Source organism: Corapipo altera, unplaced genomic scaffold (genome assembly GCF_003945725.1).
Source record: "Corapipo altera isolate COAL_440 unplaced genomic scaffold, ASM394572v1 61, whole genome shotgun sequence".
Classification (NCBI taxonomy): domain Eukaryota; kingdom Metazoa; phylum Chordata; class Aves; order Passeriformes; family Pipridae; genus Corapipo; species Corapipo altera.
This window is the reverse complement of record NW_020884910.1, coordinates 415,708-433,288: the sequence shown is the minus strand read 5'-3', so window position 1 is coordinate 433,288 and position 17,581 is coordinate 415,708. Positions and strand designations below refer to the sequence as shown.

At 39.2% G+C, this 17,581-nt stretch overlaps 1 protein-coding gene across 6 annotated transcripts in view; it reads right to left on the bottom strand.

Annotated features, from left to right (window-relative positions):
* The window catches only part of CMSS1 (cms1 ribosomal small subunit homolog), a 222,676-nt gene that overhangs the window by 18,006 nt on the left and 187,089 nt on the right, over positions 1 to 17,581 (bottom strand). For 4 of the 6 annotated variants that reach the window (XM_027653368.1, XM_027653369.1, XM_027653365.1 and 1 more), the window contains one exon: positions 2,346 to 2,446. In XM_027653368.1, the coding sequence (XP_027509169.1) occupies positions 2,346 to 2,446 (101 nt within the window). Of the gene's footprint in view, positions 1 to 2,345; positions 2,447 to 14,246; positions 14,436 to 15,927; positions 15,992 to 17,581 lie in introns of those variants that run through there. The other 2 variants (XM_027653367.1, XM_027653370.1) reach the window with 2 other exon arrangements.

Sequence of the window (17,581 nt, the reverse complement as noted above, 5' to 3'; positions counted from 1 at the left end):
TTCTCACTGTTAACCCTTCATTCAGATGTTTGAAAGTATCACCAAATATCATGGCTTCTTTTTTGAAGGCAGTATGTAACCCTCCCTTTCAACAGCAACAGAAGCACACAGTAGACAACACAAGTACAAAGCAGGCTTGTAGTCAAAGCCTTGCTTCCTTAGAGAAGTATGTTAAGATTCAAAATTACCTCCTTTACACTGAATATATATATTTAGACACAGTATATTATTAGCCCAGCAATAATAACTCCTTTTTATTCAGACGTTAAAAATCATGCCATAAGAAAAAGATAAACTTCATGGTTGTGAATGGCTGTAAACTTACACATCTTTGATGATCTGCAGTTTAAACTATTTTAGCATCTGATTTAGACTGAACTTCTGACCCTTATCCAAATGTTCACTGCCTACCTACTCATGAAATAGTTCTCTGCATGCCACCCCTAAGAAAAGGTCATTTGCATACTTTTCTTATGCAAGACACAGAGCAGACAACCAACTGCTTTTTGACATGGCTCCCTTGTGCTCTGTGTTTTTATGCTATTTTTACATGGAAATTCTTAAAATGAAGAAAACAGGAAATTTTTGCCGAGACCACTGATTTATGAACTAAAATGTCATAAATTCTTTGTTTGTTAATCCCAGACAGAACATAAAATATTTCCTGTATTATGTTTCTAACATATTTTTTTCTTTACATGTTGCCAAAGTTACTGTAAATTCAAATGTAGAGTGAAAACATTCTTGCACGTGTGTGAAAGTTTACATTCTAAGTCAGCCCTATACTCTGACTTTTGGAGCTTGAAACAAAGTAAACACATCAATGTGTCATTCAGAGTGGAGACAAATTATTCATTTCATTGTAAGCCTGAGGACAGCCTGCAGACTAGGAACATAAATGTTCATAATCTTATTTGGTTGTCTCGTGACTGGTTTTAAGGTTCCAAGTCCACTGTAGAACAGTTTCCAGCCTGTGAATAAGGCATGGATGAGTAAAATGGGGTTTCTTATACGCACCAGAACTACAGAACTACTAGCTTTTCATAAATACCTCTGATTTTGCAAGTGTTTTGCTCTAAAGGACAGTAACACACCCATGACTTTGAGCTGCCATAAAGCATTTCCCTCTTGTAGTTCCGTGTCTAAACATCAAGTTACCCGATTCCAAAATGCAGACTGATATTCTTTATATGACAGAAAGAGCTGTGGCAGGTGTTCTGCTACAGCTGAGCAGTCCCAGGACACCTTGGCAAGTACCTTGTGTTGGCTACTCCTTTCTAATGTTCTCATAAAAAGAGTCAAGCAACTTCCCCAAAGTGTCTTAACTTACTTCTAAATGCTTAAGTGAAAATAATGTTAATGAAACTGGCTCCATAAGACTTGTCACCAAGCTGAAGTCCTCAGCATCTGATCCCCTGGTAGAGCACGTACAAAGTCAATAGAGCTTTCTCCTGTATTGCTTGGTTCTCTTTCCTAATCAAAATGTTGAACTAGTTCAGATATTTGGATCACTTCACCTTTGGTCTCCTTGGAAAGACACCCAAAAGCACTGTAATTGCTACCATGCTGTTTACACTTCTCTGTTACAAAAAAAGAACACCCCTGCAAATGGTTTTCACTTGGGCAATTGCCTAGGCATTACGTAGTGAATTTACTACTGACCTAGAGGTCAAAATTAATATCTATAACCTCAAGGAGAGATAGCTTCCAATGCAATTTTAGCTCTCTGACAGCCACTCAGTTGATTCTCCCATATGGCGTCAGGAAGGCAGAACAGATTTACCTTCAAACAAGAAACTTCTTAAAGTCATCTGACCTCTGGATGATTTTTTTCCTCGATGCTGCCTCTTCTTTGGCATACTCCATGTAATGCTGAACAACACAGTTCCTACTGTGATTAAATGAAGCTTTTAGCAGTGGAAGGGTAAGAAAACATCAATCCGTGTAGGACCCGAATTCTTCTTCACTTGAATCTTGCACAGGGGACACACTTGGGCAGGTAAGTTGTACAACATATAAATATAGCTTTCTAGACTTTGTGTGTGCAGGGAAAAGGAAAAAATTATAGGGTAGGACACTTGGTAGAACTACCCAGGTTTTTATCACTAGACAGACACTTTGTTACCTGGCAACCTCAACTCACACAAAACAAGAGTGAAGTTATTACTGAAATGTACTTGAATGTGATTGCACCTAAACAAGGTAAAATAATTAAAAAAAATCTTATTACATGAACAGGTCAGATAAAGAGTGAAGAGAACTGTCCCTTTATTGAACAACAGGAGGTTTCTGTTTCTCTATGCATTATTATCTTTGTGCTCTAAACAATCACTAAATTTACAAACCTGCTTTCTTTTCTTTTTCACAGCAGGTTTGGAATCTGAATCTTGATGTGTTGCGGTCTTGTTATCACTTGCTTTCTCAATAGCTTCATCATCTGAAGGATCTAATGAGGAAAAAAAGAAGAGGGTTTTTTACTGTTTTTCAAACCCATATATCTTTGCATTCAGAAAAAGGGAAAAAAATCCTCATCTGAAAGGTTGTCACAATAATACAATCTCAAGATTGGCAATAAGCACAGTTGTAGTGATTCTTTTATCCTTTTCAGAACACTAGTATTTGAAATTTATTCTAAGATAAGGCCCAAGCTTCTCCTCGTCTTCACAGTATTACATCTGGCAGGCAATATACTTCTTTTCTTTCTGGAATGCTGCACAGTGGGTGCCAGCTGCAGGATCACAGGTGGAAATACCTGACCTTTCCAAAATCTCCGCTGAATTAAGCCAAGCAGTGAACAATGAAAAATGTTTCTGATATATTACATCTTAACTCACATGACATCTCTCCTCACTATTTCAGAACAAGTAAAACATAGTCTTGGATCTGTAGTGCTGCATTCACCACATATAATTACAGACCTATCTTTTTAAGCCCCAAAACAAGCATTAGCACTGGTATTGAAGACTAATGGCAATATGATCCACGGGATCACTGTAAAAATACATTTTACTTGCTAAGTTTGATGACACTTCTTTTAAAATAAGTCATCTCTTCCTACCAAAACAAGTCTTGTAGGTGAAGGAAAAAAAATAAAAATCCAACCAAGCACATACAAAAATGCACAAACCCCCCACCCTAAGCTGCCAAATGTCTTACTGACACCAATCAAAGAGGAAAAATTACAAGATTGGTATAATGTCCTATTGTATAAAAAAATATGCACACATTTCCTGCTAGTACACTTTGTGTGTCTCTTATTTCACTAATAATTAGACAAAGGTACCATTCCCAAAGTTTAAGCAGTACATTCACAAGACTAAAATAGGCTTATGTTTTGAAAGAAAGCTATTTAAAACCAGAATTCTTTACTCATTCTCTACTTCATCTCTTTTATCTACAGAAAGACTTTGGGGAAAAAATATATGCACAGCAACAGCTACCTCTAATACTGTTATACTAGTGCTTGAGATATACTGAAACACAGACATTTCTGCTGGGGACTGAATTACTTCCTTGATCATTGCCAGAAGCATTATCGTCCATCGAACTGAATTAATTCAACTTCTGTATCTGGAATATTTCTGCCCAACAGGTACTTAGTCATTATGGCAATCTCCTGTATTCCAAAGTTGTAAATTTACAGCTTCAAGATGGGTACAAACTGAAAGAGGGCAAATTTAGGCTAGATATTAGGAAGAAATTCTTTACTGTGAGGGTGGAACAGATTGCTCATTGTGGATGCCCCAACCCTGGCAGTGTTCAAGTTGGAAAAAGCCTTATGCAACCTCTTCTAGTGGGAGGTGTTGTAGACTAGGGGGCATTGAGACTAGATGATCTTTAAGGTCCCTTCCAACTCTTAACATTCTAAGATTCTATAATTCTGTTGCAAAGTTGAAAGACAACAAGTAAAGAAAATCATTGAATGTTTTAGCAGGATGGATGCTGTTTGTTGTGAAATCTTACTTGTAAACCTTACTTTGCAAATCTTACTTGCAAAATCTTATTGGCAAACCACAAGAGCTTTAGAAATAGAACAGCAACTGAGAATTTTTTTTCTGTTCAGTACAACTAAGAGACTTCTAAGTGAAGGGGTTAGATAAACATGTTAATGAACTTAATTAAGACCAAATGCTATGGAAGAAATGACAGCATTTGTTTGCATCTCAACATAGGATGAAGACATATTCTGAAATCTTAAACAGGAATTCACCAAGAAAAGTCCTCACTTTCCAGATCTAGAGCAAATGCAGAAATGTGTACCACAGGAAGACTGCAGCTCAGCTGCCTATTTGCTTCATCCTCTTTGCAGGCACAGCCATCAAATTGGCAGCTGAATAAACGGACTGTGGCCACATGAGTTCCTGAGCCCATGTGGATATATATGTCTAGCCCCGTACAGCCAACACGTGGCAGCAGGTGAACTGGGGAAGAGAGAAAGCTGAAGGTTTGTGAGGTCAAATATCTTTCTGTTCTCCTGAGGATATCCAAGTGCTCCTACACAACAAGAGCCCCTTCCCTGGCCTATTCCTCTCCAAAATCACTGACCACTTATATTCTCCAGTCACTTTGGAATCTCAGATGTAATACTTCATTAGAAGAAGCCGGAAAAATCACATCTTTCAGCTTATTCCAGAAAGTTTAAATGGTATCTTGGTAACTCAGTGTTACCACTAGGCATTACCATCAGCTTGTTTACCTCTATATCACCCTTCCACTGGCAAATTTATTGTGCTATATTTTGGTAGGGCAGCTTCTGTGTTTAAGGGCCCATCACTGACTTCTGCCTTATTTACCCTGACTCCAGAGACACTGGAGGGGTGACCAGCTTTAACACACACCAGCTCCACGCTCCTGAAGTCCTGGACACACTACATCAAAGCAGGCTGTGGAGAAATTATATAAATGAAGTACATAAAAGAAATCAGAATCACCTCTTCATCCCTCTTGCTCACTGTGCTTGAACTCCAAATACCCATTCCAGAGTATATCCGTGAATGTCTCACTGAATTGAATTGCTGTGCAATCTCTTTCCAATGTTTCACATTGGAAATAAATGAGAATCCCATGAAATAGATTCAGGGGAAGCTGCCTGTGATCTGTAAGCATTCCTTCTTAAATCCCACTTGGCATGCTCTGAAAGGCAAACAGGAGTTGCCTAAGAGGTTTTAAATATCCTCCTCTCTTTCTCACAACTAAAAGACACACTGCTAGCAATAGCAATCTAAAACTGGACAAATGGTTTCCATGCTCTGAAATAGCCTGACAAACAATGTACCACCTGTTCACTGCCCATCTGAGTTTTGGACAGCACTTCATGATGCAACGTCCTCTGCTTTCAGCAAAAGTGAGAGAAGAGGGTATAGACTAAGGCTTAATATAAAAAATCAGTGAAAACAGTTCTAATTTGAGCATCTTTCTGCAGTACCTGAGTATCTGTATTTCAAACAACAGGAGAACTTTTTATCTGTTCCAGAAACAACCACCCACATCCCAGTCAGGAGAGAAACTAGATTCAAGCTGTGATTTTTTGTGACACCGTGTCAGCTCCCATGACGACAGGAGTATTTTGTTGAGGGCATCAAAGTACCACAGGCCAGACTCTGCCAACCATGCTCACATTAAACAGTGAACCTCTCTCTGCAAATAGTTACCTTGATGTCAGTGAGGTTATTCACAAAACAAATCATAACTTGATGCAAATAAATGCTGAAGCTCACAGATCACAAACATGTCTGTGACAGACCAGCACTGTTTGCTCTGCTTTGAGATGTCGAGCTTCCCAGTAGACTCCTCTCTGCCAGAATAGGAGAAAGTACAAACCCTTCCTATGAGGAGAGGCTGAGAGAGCTGGGGTTGTTCAGTCTGGAGAAGAGAAGGCTTAGAGGCGACCTCATCACTCTCTTCAACTACCTGAAGGGAGGTTATAGCCAGGTGGGGGTTGGTCTCTTCTCCCAGGCAACCAACAATAGGACAAGGGGACATGGGCTCAAGCTCTGCCAGGGGAGGTTTAGGTTAGATGTTAGGAAGAAATTCTTTACAGAGAGGGTTATCAGGCATTGGAACGGCCTACCCAGAGAGGTGGTGGATTCACCATTCCTGGAGGTTTTTAAAAAGAGATTGGACATGGCCCTTAGTGCCATGATATAGTAATTGGAGTTGGATCAGGGGTTGGACTTGATGATCTTGGAGGTCTTTTCCAACCCAATCTATTCTATGATTCTATGATTCCTTAAGAATAAACTGGCACAAATGCAGAAGCAAATTGATTAGTACAACACTGACTTTCATCTCGCTTGAGGTGCAAATGAGCAGGCAGGCAGGCACTGACAGAGTGCACTGCTTGAAGGGCTGATGTTGTTCAGTCCATCAATCCTCTGCATCTGCTTTCCTGCAGTGGACGGACCTTGCGCAACCACAAGGTCATCAAAGACATCAGAACCATCACATAATGCTCTAGATACAGAAAAACAAATGGGAATTCCACAACTCTTCATATGTTTTGCTTTGGTATTACATCAGTGGCATGGCACATACTGAAAGGCTTCCCAGTCACTAAGTGTTTATATTTGATTTTATTTTGAACCACGCAAAAATGGAAAAAGCCATTTCTAATTAACACACACACACACACACATGCACAGAGGAATAAGACTGCCTTATTTATGATATTGATCACTGCTTAAAATTACTGAGTGCAGTGGTTTCTAACTTCTTTGCATTAATATATGCATATATGTCTGAGTACATCAATATGTACACTAATTATATACATATACATACCTATATTAATACATACACATCTGTATGTTTATACACATTCACATAAAAAAGCACACAGACATTTAGATAATTTAACAGATTCCCACTAATAATCACCTTCATTATCTAATATATTCACAAAGAATGTGTATTTGCTAGTATTTTTAAAGGCAGACAAGACCTTAATGACATAGGATGTAATGGTCTGTGCTTTGATGTGAATCCAATTTTATTCATATAAGATAGCAAGTACATATAAATTTGCATTTGCTAGGCTGATTCGACATTACTGAGACTTCTGACCTTCACATGCCACTTTTCTACTCTGGAGTTATTAAAAAAAGGAGTCATAGTGACTACAACATAAACTAATTTCTGTAAGAACTAAAGGTGACTGAAAAATGAAGCTCTTCTAGGCAGGACACCTCCAAAGGCCCCAAAATAAATAAAAAGTTTCATCTGAAACCAGTTTTTAAATTCTTAGAAAAATGCAACTTGTGGTTCAAGCAGCCTATGACTGAAATACAGGTAAAGGCAGCTCACAGAAATTATGGCAGGGATGGGAAGCTCATTACAGGAAGAGAATATGAAGAGAACAAATGGAGTTTTTTGAGAGAGAAGGGGAGGTGAAGTCCTTAGAACTGCTTATAATGTAGGAACAATGAACATATAATTAAAAAGAAACCTTGGAACAGAAAAATATTATTTTGCATACATACCCAAAGATAAATGAAGGAATGGTTTCCACTAAGTGGGAGTTTGCTTGTGTTTTTTTTTTTAATCTGGAAGTGAAGCAAGATCAGGTACCTGCTTGGTACCCAGAAGGCCCCCAGTGACACAGGCCAGTACAGGACAAGTTCATTTCTTACCATTAAATTAATCTCTGACAAAATTTGGAGTGAACCTGTTTTACATGCCCATGAGTGAGAATCCCTCAATTTTTATTTGATGTATCTGGCATTGCCCACAATCAGAGACACACTCTGGGTCAGAAGAATCCCTGGATCTGAACAGAAATTCCTGTTTTCTCTCTTATGCTGCCATCAGGGTTACATATCAGTACTAGACTAGAATTACATGAAAACAGAGTTTGTGCAAAATTTATTACTGATCTGCCTCTGCTTTTCCCCCTCCCAATTTCCATCCTCCTCTGACTGTTCGAAATTTGCCTCATATCTGAAACTGGATTTTAAATAAAGCCTGTGTTTTCTGATTTTTAACAAAAAGCCCCGTAGTACTGTGGAAATAGGTTTTGTATTTCTTATGCTCTCTTTCCAGTTTCAGATATTCTTTCCAGTTTAAATATATACTTTCAAAAAAGTACGTGCTTGTTGTTACTCTGTAAGCAGACATAGTTCACTCAATTTGGGTGTGCTATGATGTCTTAATTTCAGGCTGCTTTGCAGGCAATATTTTTATTTATTGGTTGACTAAACAGACTGATCTGTGTTCAGCAACGTGTGGGAAAAATACTTCTCAGGGCTCTTCACTTTAAATTCCACTTTAAATATATTTGACGCTGACTAAAAGGCCAAATGTGTTGAGTCTTTTCTTAATTGCCATTTTTCTTTGGGAGGAAGGAGGAGAGGGGCAGAGATGAGGTCAGAGAAAATAAAAAAATTGAAGTCTAAGACTTTTTTATTATTCTCATAGTTTTGCTATTAAAAACTGGCCTAAATCTTCAGTGAATCAGATTAAACAATTTTAACATCAATGCACTACTTAGAATTTTTCTCATTGCATCTCTCCCGCACGTCCCACCAGGTACACACCGTGCAAGGACAATTAATGTTCTCTAAAATGTAACAGCTGTCAGCAAAATTGGCTCCCAAGTCCCTGTTCATCCTTGCTCAGCTGAGAGGCCTCCTATTGCCAGCAGAGTTGTGCTGATCACAGTAACTATGCTAAAGGTGGTGATGGCAGTATTTTAACATATCCCTATGGTATCACTCCTCAAGGCAGGATAACCTGAAACTCAGGCATGTCCTGCCACAAGGATCACACAACAGATGAGGTCTTTTAAATGAAACAGGCCTAGCTGGTGGGCTGGTTAACTAAGAAGAAAGGATTAAAATTTTAAATATTTTAAAGTACTCCAAACTCAACCACTTCTCTGACAAAAGGGAAAGGTTCTGAACCGCGGTGGGAGAAGGAGGTATGGAACTCAGTAGTTCACAGCAGAAATAGGTAAGCAGCAGCTCAAACTGCCTCCTGGACAAATCCCAAATTACTCAGCTGTATGCCACCAGCACAGCTAACCCCAAAAGGAGGATCTCTTTCATGTCTACCAGGACAATCCTTTCCAAGTTCCCTCTGCATAGGCAATGGACAGCTTTGAATTTTCCTGCTGAGAAGCCTAATAATAGTTCAGATACCTTGGAGCCCATGGCGCAAAGTCAACTGGCCAAGCAATAGTTATGAAGCTCTTCTGGGATTTCCAGACCAGCCACATGGAATGGCTAAGAATGCAAATTTTATCATTAATATGGTTCTTCAGACCAGTTGCTGGCTATATACTATGACAGTATTTTACAAATTGCTAGTAAATGAGATAAAAATGTCAGACACAAAAGTGTCTGTCCTTGGGGAAGATCATCACATAACCATTGCATCAAAAATAGCTACAACAGTGTCAGTACCCTTTTCATTTTTCAAATTGCTCTGACTAAATTAGAAAGGGTCCCCTGGCACCCCCAGAAAAATAAATAATTCTCCCCATCACAGGCATGCATCACGTGCAGTGGCATAACTGAGACATCCAGATGACATATTACAGAAAAGAAAAAACCAACGAAAATATCTTACCTCCTTGAGCAAGGATTAGCTAAATCATTTAAAACAGTATAGCAAAACATGATTTAGTCTTAGGAATCAGTATAAGAACACATACAAGAAATGAAAAATTAATATTTAATTGCATCAAAAGATATAATATTACTCAGTGCAAATCTTTGATGCAAGTTTTGCATTTTAGCTTGCAAACCAGTGTAATGAATCAAATTAAGTGCCTTCATTCATAACGTCTTAAAATATGTGGGTATTTTGACCATTTGGAACTAAAGAGGGAATGCTGTGAATGAACTGATATCTGTTACTGCTAGTAGGAAGCAAGAAGCTGGGCATAAAGCTCTGTTGCAGGTTATTACCAGTTAGTTACCCTTCCTTTGTCAACTTTATCAGCCTACTGCAACAGAGAACAGAGTTGTCTCTCTGTCTGGGCTGAGATAATCTCCACAGTATTACAAGTGGTGCCACTGCTCCATCATCCCAAATCATCCACAGTCTCAGCGCTGTTTTGCCTTTCTACCTCTAAGAACAAAGGACTCCTTCTGCAAAACAGACCCATTCCAGCACAAGAGTAAGTTTTCATATCTGCAAGGATGCCTTGAACTGCAGACTTTACCTGACAAGGTATGTGAAAAAAGGTATTTTAAAGTGCACTTGTGAGGCACATCTGAAGGACACAAATTAAGCAACTGAGCAGAAACAGATACAGTTCTATCAAAGATTCAAAAGTGCTTCAACTTTGTCCCATTAGGTAACATTCAGATGGTACAAGCTTCTTCACATTCTATCCAGCCTAAGCCTGTGCCAAGCCAGAATTTGCTGTTAATAGTCCATAGAAATTCCCTGTAATAATTTTTAAGTATTTGCAATAGCTTGTACTACAAAGGCAAACACAATATTCTTCTAAAAATGCAAACTTCTTCCTAGGGCAGTTCAAAAGGCACATCTACTACAAACTATTCTTTTTGCCTGATAAATCTGGTGACAGGATAATCAGTTTAGGTTCTTCTTCCTTACACTGAAGGACAATTTAAATTAAAATCACTGCCCACTCAAGCAAAAAAGAAGTGGTCTTAATGGAATAATATCAAGTTAATTTTCACTATGTTCTGATACGATAAAATTTTTTTATCTCACAGACTTAACAATCTGCGATGCAAAGGATCTCCCACAATACATTTAATAACAACTACCATTTTCCCTTTAATATTCAAAATAGGTACTTCCAAACTAATTTTTGACATGACTTGCTGACTGGGAGTGAACTAAAAGACAAAATAAAGAGCATATGAGAAAATAAGACCAGAGGAAATTCTCTGTTGCACACATGTAAGCACAAAAGAATAAACTTTATATGATCAAGGTTAGGTCCAGCTTTTGGTATAGCAACAACCTAGCCCTGTTCATAATTTAAGTTTTCCATTTTTATCTTTTGCCTGTAAGACAGAAACATGGTAGAAAAATCACAAAGCGTGACTGATCAGAGGTAAAAGTAGCAGGTCACTTCTAATAAAAATAACTTTTTCACCAGCAAGGGAAGGATTGAATTTGACATCCTGTCGCTGCCTCGCACAACGAATACCAGCACCACCAAGGTAAGCAGTGAAACTCAACATCCATTTAGTCACTGTAGCTTTAAAACCCATAGTAGGCAAACACAAAGATCTGACATGTTAGGAATATGACAGGCCCTTTTACTGTTTGGCATCCAATTTAATTTCTTCATTATAGGCTTGCCAAACGAGGAACTAGAGACTGAAGACACAAAAATACTTCAGCACAGGGTGCAAATCAGTTCTGTTGTTTGCTCTAATACCCTTTGCCAATGTTATCATGAGTGAAGGCTGAGATGACGTCCACAAATCGCTTCAGTCTACTATTTTTCTTCTGTTTTCTGCTGAAACTTCCAACAACCTCCTTATATCTCCAAATTAAGTTTAAAAGCATATTTCTAAAGAGATGGAGAAATGGAAGACCATTCAGTTTGTCTGTAAGTAGCATGGGGGTTTGGGTGTTCACAAATCTACTGGATGAACATTATAAATGTTAACCTTGCAAAAACAGCTGCTCTTCTTGATAGATGCCAGGCATTACATACCATATAGTCAGTTCAGAAACCACTCAAAAGGATGCCAGCAGTACGGTGCAACAGTTTATGCTCGTAACAGAGCACTATGCAACTCTGAAAAACAGAGGAATAGGGCAAGCCAGGATATGGCTGAGCATATTGGAAACTGGCAGAGACATTATGGTTCGCAATCTCACCTTGTAAATGCTCTGTGGGATCTTTAAAGAACTACAAGTGTCTAGGAATTTGCGGTTAATCAATAGAAAAAACAGTTGACAAATACTAGTTACAGAATGTATGATTGTATTGAGGGAGAATCCCACAAGTCTGGCTTGAAATAAGTCTCAACCCCAACAGAGCCATCTGAGGGAGCAAATAGACTGGGCTCTGCAAAAGCCAGACCCAAATTACTCCAGAGAAAATGCTACCAAAGAAAGCTGGGCAGGTAAAGAGAAAAACTGACTATGAAGAAGTAGAAAGACCATCCACCATCAAAAGGAAAACACAAGTTAAGAGCCCAGGAAAAGCTACGCACAAACCAGGGCCTGACTCTACTACATTTCCTTTTTCGTGGTGTGGACAGGAAAATTATGCAAAAGTCACCCTAAAAAAAACCTGAGTGTATACAGCTGTCAAACAAAACACTTTTTCATCCATCTTAACAAACACATACAACCACTCTAAGAGTCTTTTCCCCTTCTTTCAGGATGTTTGCATCACTGGCGTTGGTCAAGCACCATTTACAGCACTGTACACACAAACAGCATCGTTCTAGACAAGCCTCTCCAAAGATTAACACTCCTTGTATGAGCAAGAAATCACCCCTTTTCCACAATACTCACATGGCAGATTCCACAGCTGCTCCAGTTGTTTGCTGCAGAGGGTGAAAAGCTGGTGAAAAAGAGAGTGAAAAGTATACCCCTCATGCTGGGAAGAAGTATATATTTCCTCCCTAATCCTCATCTCTTTCATGCTCTGAACGAAGGGATCTGTGGTGATTTCAATATCCTAACCTTAGAGGGAGGGCAGAAGCAGCAGTGGCACTGTGCAGCTGGAGTTGGTAGGGTTGGTCTGGATCTCATGAGAGCATCACCCTGGAGCACAGACAGCACAATGCTATCAGTAGGTAATAATGTTGGTGACCCACACATTTAGAATTTCACTGCTTACCCAGTGCTAATATATTACTCAATATACAGCTATCTGGAGGTGGACTCATTAATTTTTCAAGTTCTCCCTTCAAAATCAAACACTAGCATCCTTCATTTGTTATAATTTTCACTTCTAAAAACATTTATTCTTATTAATGGGGAAGAAAGAGGTAAACTGGGAAGAAAGAAGAACTTGGATAAATCCATAAAATCACTTAATGGGTGGGCTCTAGCCTAGGTCTGACTATGACCAAGTTTTAGCCAGGAATGTAGCCCAGATGTGATGTCTCCCTTAATACTGCCAGGGATTCATATTTTTTACTATTCTCTATACTGGGAAGCAGCTGTGGCTCACAGCTGTAGTTCTTGCTGTGAGGGTAACACAGAGAGCTGGCTGATCCTGTGGACTTCAAGTCTATAGATCATGATAAAATTACACAGTGGAACTTGCCAAAAATAGTAGGCTGCAATTAAAAAAGATACATAGCACACTTCACAAAAACTTAACAGCACAAATTATTGTTCACAGATACACATTGCTACTTTACTGACTACTGGTACCATTCCCGCCTTTTTGGCTCATGGATATTTTGCAGACATTTTGCATCTACAGTATGCAGTTCTCACAGTCCTGATGTTCTCTCAGTCAGGTTTTCTCAGAACATTGAAAATTGTATGCATGCATACAATGTAGTATGCACTCAGATATATGTTACCACCAAAAAATATATCCCACTGAAGACTAATACTGCAAATAGTCTTTCATCCCAACTCTCCTACCCATCTTTACATAGAACATGAGAGTTGACATTTTGAGCTGCTCCAATTTCTGCAGCTTTTTTTATTTAGAAGCCTTCATATGACATAGCAGTATCAGGTCCCCATTTGACAGAGTATCAGGTTAACTCATATCAAGTTAAACTCTCCTTCAGGTTAAGAACAAAATACATGTTGCCACAGAGTTAGAGTGGCAAATTCCCTGGATTATAAAACATCTGTTGAAAAACAGTTCCTCATCTAAGGCACAAGGGTTATGCTTCTGTGCCTCTTATTCTTTTGCTTCCTCCTCTGCATATACCACACATTGCTGTGCAGTTTGGTCTCTGATATTGCAGATGCCCTTTCAGGCTATCCTAGCATCTCACATTTGTACAGTGCTAGAATATGCATTTGTGGATTTAACGCACTTTTACAAAAAGTCTCGCTTATTAAAAGAGCAAGTGAAAGGAAGGATAATTATTACAGTTAGAAGCTTTTAGGGAAATACTGTACACTGATACATTAAGGTTTTTGAGAGGAAGAAAGGCATCAGGTTTGTCATCTATGTCAGTGCTCTCTATTTAAAACTAACAAATTGCAATGCAATCTATCATCTGTACAGGCCTTTTGTGAACTGACATGCAGCTCGGTTGCCTAAATGAAGAAATAAAGCACATTATGAGTCAATCAGTTCTAACTACCATGAAAATAAGAGCTCATACCTACATTCATTTGCTGCATGCAGATGGTCGATTGCTTTTCTGTCCTTCTACGCTGCAGTCCTGTTCCCTCAGATCCTCTCTACTAAGAAAGGGACATACTGGGGGGTCAGTTTTCCAACAAGGTCATCTGCCTTCAGAGTATGAAGAGAATTGCACAGAAAGTGGGTTGGGCTATATTTAGAGTTTGGTCCAACTCCGTGCCAAGGTCCCCCCCGCTGTCTCTCTCTTGCAGCACCGTCTCAGGTTTATTCTTGCAGATTCTCAGCCCACAGAACACACGAGGAGAGGAAAGTCCCTCTGAGCTACTGCTGGGTTGAGGTTTTTTGCAATTTGCTAAAAACAAGTGGATCAGCAGTTCAGATGAGAACTCCTTAAATCCCTAACTCTTCTAGTATTTATTTTCCTTTATTGAAGTGGATTTTCCCTTTTCAGTTGAATAAGGAGAGGAAACTGCCTGGGATAGAGCAAAAAGACTCTCCTGATCTAAGGTAAGGTTGCTTCATTTTTGTACTGTCATTGTCATTATAGAGCAATTGATGATGACTTGGATCAGATATGCTTTTTCTGCTAGACCAGTTCTGCATGTCAGCATTAAGGGTATTTTTGGATAATTAAATTCTTCATTTCAAAATATCAATTTTCATTATCTTTGTCTATAGGAAAATGGTAAAATAAAAGGATATCAGCATGTGCAATACATTATCTGATTTTACCTGTTTAAATTAATGTAAAAAGCACACAACCATGCCAATAGACTGTATCACTCCAAAAATAAGAGAAAATCAAACGTGTGACTATATGCACAATGATTACATATACAGGCATGCATTTAGATGTGCTGAGTGATGTTTTATCCATGTTATTTTGTACAATACGAGCAAGCAGGGCAGCAGGTCTGCAATACAGGGCTTGCTGCAAAGAGCACACATATAAGTAAAAAATTATAATTAATAAATAAACACATGCTCAAATCCATTTACAGTTCTAAAGAAGTTGCTCAGCTCCAGAGTACAGGCAGTGTTACAGATCATACTGGTCTCCTTTCCACTGAATGCTATACATTGGTTCAGCACTGCTTCTCCTTTTAAAAATACATATAGCTCAACAGTTTTCCTCAGCACCATTTAAAACTGTTGTGATTCGTAAGGGAGAAAAGACCTGGACAGAGTACATCATGGCATACCTGTCTCTAAGGAGATCCTAACACACTTCAGGTCACAGGGACATCATGATACTGTGGTGTGGACTCCAACATGAGACTATTATCATGTAAAGACACTCTGGAGCCATGGATTTAGCACTGGCACACACACACACGCTTTCTAATGCAACATGACCATAGCAAACATACAGGAACAGCAACCTGAAAAAATTGGGTAGAAAGGTCCACTTGATCCAAAAGTCCAAACACTAATGTGACAGCACCAAAAAGTTCTTCACAACAGAATCACTACATAAAAGTCTTAGCAGAAGCAACTAAAGAAAGGTAGATGGATTCTGGATTAAAAGTAAGCAAAGGGCAAGAGAGGTCACCAAGTCATGGGGAGTTCAGCTAAGCCATGACAACTGGATGAATTCCTGTATTTACTTCAGATTATCTTTTCTTAATGTAGCTATTGGTTAAACAATGCCATGCAACAGGTTGTAAAAGTAAAGGATTACAAGTTGGCAAAAGTCTTACCTGCTAAAGAAACTTCTTTTTGGTTACCTCCAACTCTGTATAAGACCATCTCATCATCCTTTGCTTCTGATTTTGCTTAGTAATTTATGCTTGGAGTCTTAAGTTTGTTTGAAAGATGTCATAAACACCATGCATTTCACACATAATATCTTCCTAGCAGTCCTTAGACTCTTTAACAAATGATAATTATGGCAGCATGCTATTGAGCCAACTTGGGCTGCGTGGCATGTGATAATTCAGATTCATCCAGAAGGTTCGTATTGCAAGAACTTGAAGATGAGGCTGTTACAGAAGGGTTACTGAAGTACTGTAAATGCATTCATCAAATTCATCAGCAAGTAAAAGGCTTCAGAGCATAAAAGCACTAGTGCAGTTTAAGATTGGCAACAATCTTTTATAAACAGTTGTTACACACTGAAAAGAGGAAAAATACATCTTTATAAATTTTTAAATGTTCAGGTTTTGCCTAAAGTTATTGCTTAATGAATTCATCTACTTTTTGTGACACTTTGTGGTGTCTATTCTCCATTTGCATGTGGGGAAAATATTATTTCTCTATTAATGTTAAAGACATCAGGGGTGTAGAGTTGGCTTTAAAAAAAGGCAGTACGAATGTGACTGAGCCTACTAACACAGCATTCACAAAGACCCCCTGGCAGAGGGACAGGAGCGCTGCTGCATCACAGTGGCAGACAGGGACTGGCTTGTTTTGAAGGGAGGGTCATCACACCTTCCCCAGAGGATCTGAGCTTAAAATGTGTCCATCACCCAAACCGGTAGGAGGTTTGTTGACATGGGGATGAGAGAATGACAGCATTGGAAAATGACAGTATTGCTTCGATGACAAATAGGAGCATGGCATTGCTAGAAGAAGCTAGAAAGAAGCACATCTGTGTTAAAAGGCCTCATCATACTCTAACGTAAACAAACTTCAATCTGCTTCTAACCTCTTTCTGGCTGGGGCTGATCCTACTTGGTAGGATCCTCCTCTTCCTATTCTCTCCTCTCCGTTATAAAATTCCAGTGCCATGAGCTAGCTTCATCTTGCTAAGGTGTGATATCCAATGGAGATCAAAGCAGAAATCACCATGGAAGGGAAAAAAATAAAATAAAATATAAAGGAAGAAATTATGGGGGTTTTGTCTAGTGTAAAAAATACTGACACCCTTCATTTCTATTAGGGGAGTTGATGGGGCTGAAACCCACTTTCCTCAGTTGTGGCAGAGGGCATGGCCATATATATTGAATGACATGTCCAAGGCTGTGGAGGAGGAGGAAGAGAAGGCTTCGCTGATGATGTGTGCTGCCAGCTGGCCAGGCAAAGCTCCAAGGGGACATTCACAAACTCCTTGCTTTGGCACTGTCCCCCTCAGCTGACAGGTGTAAGCAGGGTCACAGCCAGATGGCTAAATCCAAACAGCGCCATGGGGATAAGTCCCATGAGCAGTCAGATCCCTACTACTACTCACTGTATTTATGTTCTGGCTTGGGGCTTTCTTCTGGTGCAACCAAACAACAAACAATGCTGGGATTTTCCTCCCTCCCTGCCAAACTGAACTGACAGAAACAAGCTGGGATTTTGAGGGGAGTCAAAGCATATCTCGGCTCATACTGAACAAATACCTTTAGCAAGAGGCCCTGTCAGATGCTACAG